The sequence below is a fragment of the Phaseolus vulgaris genome, chromosome 8 (assembly GCF_051622355.1).
Source record: "Phaseolus vulgaris cultivar YP4 chromosome 8, ASM5162235v1, whole genome shotgun sequence".
In the NCBI taxonomy this organism is placed as follows: Eukaryota; Viridiplantae; Streptophyta; class Magnoliopsida; order Fabales; family Fabaceae; genus Phaseolus; species Phaseolus vulgaris.
The window spans coordinates 45,485,777-45,495,416 of NC_143505.1; the positions used below are offsets into that span (position 1 = coordinate 45,485,777).

Consider the following 9,640-nt stretch of genomic DNA (forward strand, 5'->3'; position numbering starts at 1 on the left):
TGTCAGCCTAATTCAACTCCACCTGATATGGGTCCAACTCGACTCAGTCCAACATGAGCATGATTCGACTTAGTACAACTTGGACCCAATGAATCTTTGCATGACCTGGACCCAGCCTAAACTGGGCCCAATTCAATCGACCAACTTGACTTAGGCCTGACGCAACCTGTTAAGTTAGACCTAGGACCGACTCGAATAGAATTGGTCTTTGCTCGACTCAACTTAACCTAGGCACGACTCGACTTGGCCAACACGGGTCAAACCTAAGTTGGTCCAAAATGAACCATCTAAATTTGACCTAACTTGCCCAAAATTGAACTTGACCTAACCTAGACTCAGTCTAACGTAAGTTGTCCTAACCCTTGATCGGCTTGACTCGACACAACTTCGTTCAACCCTAACTCAGCCTAACGTAGTTTTAATTCATCTCAGCTTGACATGGACTCAGCCTGACTTCGACTTGTGTCGACCAACTTGAGATGATGCTAGCCTAACTTAACTTGATCTAAGTTTAACCCGTCTTTCCTCATACCAAATTTGAATTTGGATTAAGTAAATATTTTTATGTGTATAAAGATTTTTTTATACGTATTTTTTTACTTTAAAAATTACCCTATGGGTTGGCCTTGGCCCATTTTGGTGATAGTTGGCTCTATGGATTTTTTTTTCTTATGTGAGCTTTTTGGCCCTATGAGGCCACGTTTTAAATTACTAGGACACTTTTTATTTATTTGATACTCTATTTTAATATTTAAATAAATTTTATTTTTTTTGGCATTGAAAAGAATAATATGTATTATTTTGAGATTGAATTATTAATAATATCATGTTTGTTTTGACTTATTTTGTAAATATTATTTAATAAATGTATTAACTATAAATCATGATCATTTGATGGAGAGCACAAAAGATCTATTATACATACAGTGTCTAATAGTGTTAAGTTTAATTATACCATTTAACATCCACCATATGCATTAAACAATGTTTTGTCTTAATTGTCTTGGCGTTTTTTGTTTTCCCCTTTTCTTAGTTCTTTATATAGAGAACATGTGAAACTTTGTGCCATTACTAGAAAGTGTTCAATAGTGATTGATACCAGTGACCGAAAAATGAGGTTACTATTAATGATAAAATCAATGATCGAAAAATGTGGTCAAAATTAGTGACCATAAGTTATATTTAACGACTGAAATATTAACTACAATTTTAGTTACACAAAATGGGTCACCAAATCCCTCACAAAACAATCACACAAAATCAGTCACAAAATTTGTCTGTTGATCATTTGAACAAAATAATCAATCAATTGATTTTATCATAATTTTCAATTTGACTTCTTGTTTTGCGAAAATCTTTTCAAAAAGAATTCACCCTCTTGTTTTCGGCCAGCTACTCTAACAATCAGAGCATATAAATAGGTACAACAAATTTTTCTTACAAATGAGAGGAAGTGACCACAATGATTAATGTTGATATTTTGAAGTTGCATCAAAGGTATTCAAAGATGATTATTTAAAATTAAACACTCACATAATGCTTGAACTTGACAGAAATAGCACAGGATTCTTGGTCGAGTAAATGATCAACCCAAGAGAGGTTTAAACAAGTGGAAAATTTGGCAATAGACCAATCAAAAGTTGATGCAATTGTGGGAAGTTCCAGAATCTTCACCTACCATGTTCTCACCTGTTTACTACATGCAAACATGTCCACCGTAATTTTGACATGTACATCAATCTTTTGGATGAAGTGAATAAAGTCAACAATATTCTTTTTAAGCTTAGACACGAAGGTTATTGGCCAACACATGAAGGTCACAAGTCAGTCCCAATCAAACAGAAAAAGTTGTAAAGGTAGTCCAAAATCATCAAGAATTGGGACTGAAATAGACATCAAGAAACAAGTTCGCCCAAAACCATGCTCCTATTATCAAATACAAGGACATTCAAGAAATCATTGTCCTAACATATTTGGCCTTCAAAGCTCAACTTCCCATCAATGATTAAGTTGTAGTTTTCCAATATTTCATCAACATCAAAAAAATCAATAAATGATTTACTTATGCAGATGATTTTTAATTCAAATTTGAATTTATCTTTTTAGTTCTTCTTTTGTTTACTTTATTTAACTCTATTTAAATCTTTATGTATATTATTAATTTTAATCTAACACCAAATTATCTCCTTTCTTAAATGTTTTACATTTACAACTTTTTCCCAAAATATAACGATAAATACTCTAATCTCTTCCGTCATATTTATTAAACACAGATTTTATTTATCCATGTTTTTATATGTTGCAAATATAATTACACAATACAGAACATTAAATTTATTGTTATTTTATTATTAATTTGTGACGTAGAAATTTTTTATTATTTAGAAAAATTATAAATATCATTTACCTTTTTTACAATTTAATTACATATTTTATTTATTTCTATGTTTTCTTCATTTTTTAATTAAAATAAATCAATATTAACATTACACATTTTAATGATAGATATTACATTTTCTTGAGAAGTACAAGATTTATTTTATTTTTATAAAATAAAGAAATAAATATTAATAGCCTTGCGAAAAAGGGTAGAGAGACCAAGAAAGAAGCTGAAGAAAGTATTAAAAGGATTCTCATGGTGTAAAACATTCCTAAGAAATTAGTTTTAACCAAACCCAATAGCATTGTGTGATTTATGTAGTCAACAACCTTAGTCAGATAAGATTGCTGCTATGGTTATTCTATTTCAAATTTTGAATACAAGGCTTCATCTTAAGCAATAAGCATTGAATCAAAATAGGAGAGGAAAAAATAGAGAAGGTTGAGGATTCAAAGTTTGAAACGGATGTTTCAAAGTAAGAAAAGTGTCTCTAGAAGATACAAATGAAGATAGGTAATAATGAATCAAACAATGTGAGTGTTGCACAGTAGAAAAAGCGTGGGAAACAACATCCAATTAGGGAGTTTTAAATTCTGAAAAGGGGAGGGAAATCTCAACTTCTCACCTGAAAAACTTCAAAAATAATGCTGTTTTGAAGACAAAAATGGGTTTTGCAAAAAAGCCTTGGCCTAACACTGCCAAGGCCACCATGTTGGCTACGACTGCGACTGATATAGCCGTTATTCTTTCTTCTTTTTTTCTTTTATCAGCTGATATAGCCGTTATTCAAAACTTTGTAGCAGCTCATGGCCACTCTGCACCAGTATAGCACACTACTACTGATAACAATAGTTCCTTAATCACTCCTCATATGGGGCAAACCTTCCGGGAAGTTCGCTTTGGAAGTTTATGACATATTCCATGGTAACATCCTTGATTTGCAATGTAACTGTTTCTTCAGGCATATGATACGGTCCACTATGAAGTTCTCATAAAGCATTCTCCCCTAATGTCTACATCAAGTTCTTTTTATATGTCAGAGAATATTAGACAAATATTGTTGAGTGTCCATCTTATATTTCTCAGAAGTTTGTCTTAACGCTCCCCTGGTTGGATCACATTTTCCTTATCAAAATATGAGATTAGGGAGAAACAAGCAATGCTAGGTTCTTTGTCATTGTGTAGACATTTCGAATGGAAAAACATTGTTTATCATTGTATTAATTAATAATATACCTATAATTCAGATTTATAATTGGAAATCTACTGTCTAACTAGTCATTGGATTTTAGGAATAGTATTTATTTGTGTAACTGTGGTTCTTAAGAAAACTTATCCCCAATGGGATAATAGTCTGGTTTCTTACTCTAGATTTAGATTAGTAGAGCATTTTGAAATTATGTTTTCCAAAAAAGTAGCAACTATCTCACAAGGGGATAAATGTTAAGCTTAGATATCAAATTGATACAAAAATTAACAAGAAGCAAAACAAACATCTTCAGCTAACTCAAATTATTAATAAATCAAATTCAATAGCCAGCTAAAAATCATTAAGTATAGCTGGACCAGACCCTGTGAATGAACAAAGCCGCAAGGACATTGGTTGAACTACCAAATTCTACAATGACCAATGCAGCTATTTTTAAATACGAAAAAATACATTCATCAAATATACACACTTTAGGAATCAATTAATTATAATCAAATTATATATGTTCCTCAGTTCTCCTAATCCTAGTGTTAGCTTCTAGGTTCATGAGTAAATGCTAATATTATATAACAAGATACAACATTAAATTTAAAAAACAATTGTATATACCTGTCTATTTTTTTTTCAGTATTCCCTGGGTTTTCTTTAGCTACAAAGCACTTAGTACAGGAAAAGTGACTTAATAATACTTTGTAGGAAAGCATCACTCAATAGATAGTATGTCCCATGTTGATCAACTACAATTTAAAAAAAAAATACTGATTGTGTCGTACTTCTGTTTTGATTCAGTTTTGATGTTCTAGAATCAGAGTGCTAGCTCAAACCACTCTAATGATGGATGAGAAACTAAATTCATGTTGAGAAATGAAACACTATGTTCCGGCTGTCGCTCTTAAAATAAATGACACAGATAAAAGAAGAAGACGAAATGAACAATAGCACTGCAAATAAGTAACGGCTGAAAATTTGTAGCCATAAGACTTTGACAACTTTTAAACAATCCTTCTATTAGACCAAAAGTAAACAAAATAACAATACCCTGTCCAATCATATGAGATGTACAATTTTACTAACCTTGTTTCACTTTGAAACACTACTGTGATTGTCAGGGGTAACATAATAAAGTGTCTTTGCTGCTGCTATTGCAGAATCCCCTCTCTTAACAATTTTCTGTAGCTCCTCAACCTTCTCAGACAAGGATGCAACATTTGAGTTGGTAGACTGAACCAGCTGATTAGCAGTTTCTAGAGAAGTGCATAACTAAATGAAGGGTAAAATAATATATAATAAGTTAAATATGAAAACAGATTAATAATAACAAAATAAGGACCAACTACGAAATCCCCTTCTCCCTTCCTCATTAGCCAATAATAATCATAACAATGAGAGATAAATCATTTATACATTTACAGTGTAAAAAGGATTATACATTACTCTCTTATCACAAATTGTCACCTATGATAAGTTTATTGACTTCTGACATAGCTATCTTAAAAGTTATACAATTTATTTTGTTGAAGTTCAATTTCTTTTTATACTGATGCATAGAAATTAAACTCTTGTAATAATAATAATAATAATAATAATAATAATAGGAAGTCTAAAATGAAATTTTCCTACCTTGTCTTGTTTTTTGAATTTAGTTTGTTCTCCTAAGTTTGAATTATTCTACAGTGTCGTGGTTAAGGGATTGAGATGAATGGCACAATACCTTCAAAGTGAGAGAAGTCCATGAGTGGTCGGTGCCGGAGAGAGCCGAATTCAAGTGATCGTAGTGTTCCTGAAACGACCCAAAGGAATGCCGTTTTAACGCGAGTTACAATTTGAAGATTCAATGGATGTAAAGCGAAAAGAACGAACCTGGAAGAGTTTGGTGAGGTGAGGAGGTGGATCGTTATTGTTGGGATGTAAAGAGGAGGGACTGGGAGAAGCTTCGTGACGGAGAGAGTGTCCTTGGTGTTCTTCTCCGACGTCATTCAGGAGATCTCCGATGCATAGAAGTGGCCCTCCGATTCCTCTCATCGACATTTTATTTCTCTATTCTAATTTTTTCCTAACAAACCTTGCAGTTAGGGATTCTTTCCCTTTCCTTTCCCCATCTAGTTTAGAAGACAAAGCAGGGAGAAATAGGATAATAAAAGTATATTTTATTACCAATAAAAAAATAGAAAAAATATAAATTTTAAAAAATTATCATACTCTAAACTCACTTAATTTTAACAAATTTTGAAAAATGTTGTTCTATACTACACTTAAGTATTTTTTTTAATCAATATTTTATAATTTAAAAAAATATTTGAGAAGAAAAAAGATGGAGAGATAGGGTAATAAAAATCTATTTTATTAACAATAAATAACTAGAAAATATAAATTTAGAATAAATTATCATACAATAAAGTCACTTATTTTTATCATTTTTTGACAAATTTTATTCTATACTACACTTAAAGTTACTTTTTTTATTTTTTTAATCAATATTTTATAATTTAGAAAATATATTTAAGAAGAAAAAGGATGGAGAAATTGGATAATAAATGTATATTTTATTAACAATAAAAAACTAGAAAAATATAAATTTAAAATAAATTATCATACACTAAACTCACTTAGTTTTATAATATTTTGAAAATTCTATACTACACTTAAAGTGATTTTTTATTCTTTTTTAATCAATATTTTATAATTCTGAAAAAAAAAATATTATAGAAGAAAAAAGATGGGCAAATAGAGTAATAAAAAGTATATTTTATTAACAATAAATAACTAGATAAATATAAATTTAAAATAAATTATCATACACTAAACTCATATAGTTTTATAATTTTTTGATATTTTTCATTTTGTACTACACTTAAGGTGATTTTTTAATCAATATTTTATAATTTAGAAAAAAAAATACTTTCCAATAAAAAAGATACAGAAATAGGATAATAAAAATATATTTTATTATAAATAAATAAATAGGAAAATATAAATTTCAAATAAATTATCATACACTAAACTCACTTAGTTTTATAATTTTTTCAAAAATTTTGTTCTATACTACACTTAAAGTGGTTTTTTTAATCAATATTTTATAATTCTGAAAAAAAAAATACTTTAGGAAAAAATTTGAGAAATAGGGTAATAAAAGTATATTTTATTAACAATAAATAACTAGAAAATATAAATTTAAATTAAATTATCATAAACTCACTTCTTTTATAATTTTTGAAATTTTTTGTTGTATACATTTAAAGTGATTTTTTTAATTTTTTTAATCATTATTTTATAATCCTGAAAAAAAAAACAATATGTAGAAATAGGATAAAGTATATTTTAATAACAATAAATAACTAGAGATTAAATTAGCATACACTAAACTCACTTAGTTTTATAATATTTGAAAAAAAATTGTTCTGCACTATCCTTAAAGTGATTTTTTAAAATTTTTTAATCAATACTTTATAATTCTGAAAAAAAAAATAGAAGTAAAAAGATTGAGAAATAGGGTAATAAAAGTATATTTTAATAAAAATATATAACCAGAAAAATATATATCTATCATACACTAAACTCAATTAGTTTTATAAAAAAAAAATTAAGAAACTTTTTGTTCTATACTACACTTAAGTTGATTTTTTTAATTTTTTAATTGATATTTTATAAATTATAAAAAATTATTTTAGAAGAAAAATATGGAGAAAGAGGATAATAAAAGTAATTTTATGAACAGCAATTAATTAGAAAAATATAAATTTAAAATAAATAATCATACACTAAACTCACTTAGTTTTATAATTTTTTTAAATATTTTCTTGTGTACTAATCTGTGATTTTTTTAAGCAATATTTTATAATATGAAACAAGTATTTTAAAAGAAAAAAATAGAGAAATCTATAATTAATACAAATAAAATATACTTAATACAATTGAAGGAGGACAAATAGAGTTTTTTTACATGTGTCACAACCACTTTTTTGAAAAAAAATATACTAAAATAGGAATAAGTTACATGTGTCGTTCATAGGGTCATTGTGAAGGGTTTGGTGGTTCACAGTTGGCCCAAGACTCTTATGCTTTATTTGGATTAGAGGTCGTGGGGGAGTGGAAAGTTGAGGGTGTGGGAGAGTGAAAAGTTGAGAGTGTGGGGGAGTGGAAGTGTGAAGAAAGTGTGGAGAAAGTTGAGGGTGTTTGGATTGGGGAATGTTAGGCTTTGTTTGGATTGGGGAGTGAAAAGTTGTCATTCATTTTTAGACTACCGGCATTTCTGACATTCTGTCCCTGAACATCTTCACGAAGCATGGACGATAATGCTAAGGCTCGAGAAAAATTACATTCCTCAGGGATCGTCCCAGGTGTTAACTTAACACCGTCATACCTCAGATCAACAATATTCATCCAATCCATTTGATTGATGTGTATCTGCTTGCCACAAATCTCAATGGCAAGTTCACCAAGAGGTGTGATCTTCATATTTGTATAAAACACTCGCACCAATTCCTCATAGCAAGGAAGTTTCATTCCAAGGAAAGGTTGTAAGTGTTGGAAGTTTAGAAGGTTTTGAAATTCAAACCCTGGTGCAACAAAAAATGAAGAATGCGTGGCTTTCGGAGATATGACTGGTCTTCCATGAAACATTTTTTCAAAGACCATCATTTGTCGTTTTGTACTAAAGTATCTTGAATAATCAAGTACTTCTTGAATCCTCGTTGGTGGTCAAGGATTAACGACATGACCTTCTGTTGGCTCTTTACTTTTACGGGTTCTGTGGTGTTTCTGGGATGATGATGTTATCTATAATGCAAATAGTACAATATATAGAAAAAATGAAATATTCATGACATCAAATATGAAACTCAATTTTAAGTAAAGGAAAGTTATCACAATATCATAAACACAATAGTAGAAGTGCATAAACAAAATATTAGATGACAAGTGAAAAATGAATAGTTTAACTCCAAAAGTTCAATAATAACAGTTCTAGTGATAATTGTCCAACAAGAAACATACAGAAACAAATTACAGACCAAGTGAAATCAAATTAAGACATCATAAATTGAAGTAGAAGATATGGAGGAACCGCCGACACATGAAAAATCAAATCAACGTCTAGTCATGAATGCAAACAATTTGGTCATGCGACGCTCGTATGGCATCCCAAATAGTTGCTTAACTCTTCCTGGATGCTCACATAAGAACTCGTAGCATTGATCCATGACTTGTTCGTCATGGATGTTAAGCTCCACGAGCATTGCTCAAATATTAGACTTTGAGTATTGGTATGAGGCATGGCGTCGATGGTGGTGTACATGCTCAGCATATAGGTCGTTTCTTTCGTCTAATTTCGGCAGCTATATCTTGAGTTGTCGTTGCCTGTGCACGAGCAATATCCACCAACTTAGAGGCATTTTCATTTCCATCCTTCATTGATGACACACATTGTTGAAGATTAGTATTCAACAATGCAAAATGTTCATCAATGTCGTCCATAGTAGGGACTGTTCTCTTTGATCCTCGAGATGAGGATGTGCCCGCAGAGCCAGCAGATGACATAGAAGGAGTGTTTGACGGCGTGTCAGAAGGAGTGTCACTAGATTGGAAGTAAGGAGCAGGTGATCGTGGGACGTAGTCATCTACCTCCTCATAGTTCGGTTGGTCGGGGATATAATCCATATTATTGCCCAAGGTTGACACTGAATTTGCTCATGTTAGGAGGTGAATTGATGTCACGGGTTGTCCTAACCCGACTTCCCCTGGCTTTATCATTAGACCACAACTCCTCCATGAGGTCATAATGGTGAATTGGATTCACACGCCATTTCGCCGCAGATGATTTGGCCTACATAAATGTCACATATTAGTATTTTAGCCAAATGTGAAGTCAAATGTATTTGTTAAATAAAAAATACTTATCATCGTACCTTAATCAGCTCACTCCAAACTCCATCCTCGACTTCAAAACATTTGGTGGTCTGGTTCCAAGCGAAACCACTCAATCCACCAAACAAATCATGGACTTCCCTCCACCTGTCCTTGAGGCTTTTCTGGCGGTTCTTGACATGATTTTT

The 9,640-nt window shown here is 30.8% G+C and overlaps 1 protein-coding gene across 3 annotated transcripts; it reads right to left on the bottom strand.

The window, feature by feature from the left end:
- Positions 1-1,418: 1,418 nt before the first annotated feature.
- Positions 1,419-5,711, bottom strand: LOC137826073 (histone-lysine N-methyltransferase). 3 transcript variants are annotated; one of them, XM_068631918.2, is made up of 4 exons: positions 5,451-5,695; positions 5,302-5,370; positions 4,665-4,850; positions 1,419-1,689 (listed from the first exon to the last, which is right to left on the bottom strand). In XM_068631918.2, exons 1-3 carry the CDS (start codon positions 5,616-5,618, stop codon positions 4,671-4,673), a joined length of 417 nt encoding a protein of 138 aa, XP_068488019.1. In that variant the 5' UTR covers positions 5,619-5,695; the 3' UTR covers positions 1,419-1,689; positions 4,665-4,670. The 3 variants fall into 3 exon arrangements, with proteins under 3 accessions (XP_068488019.1, XP_068488018.1, XP_068488017.1); XM_068631917.2 differs by having other exon boundaries at positions 1,419-1,696; XM_068631916.2 differs by lacking the exon at positions 1,419-1,689 and having other exon boundaries at positions 4,520-4,850; positions 5,451-5,711.
- Between the last annotated feature and the right edge of the window lie 3,929 nt (positions 5,712-9,640).

Bases quoted from the DNA above. Each gene is read 5' to 3' on its own strand.
- LOC137826073 (XM_068631918.2), bottom strand. From the start codon at position 5,618: ATGTCGATGAGAGGAATCGGAGGGCCACTTCTATGCATCGGAGATCTC. The intron at 5,371-5,450 runs GTTCGTTCTTTT...GGGTCGTTTCAG, and splicing joins ACCTCACCAAACTCTTCCAG to GAACACTACGATCACTTGAA. The intron at 4,851-5,301 runs GTATTGTGCCAT...CCCTTCATTTAG, and splicing joins GGACTTCTCTCACTTTGAAG to TTATGCACTTCTCTAGAAAC.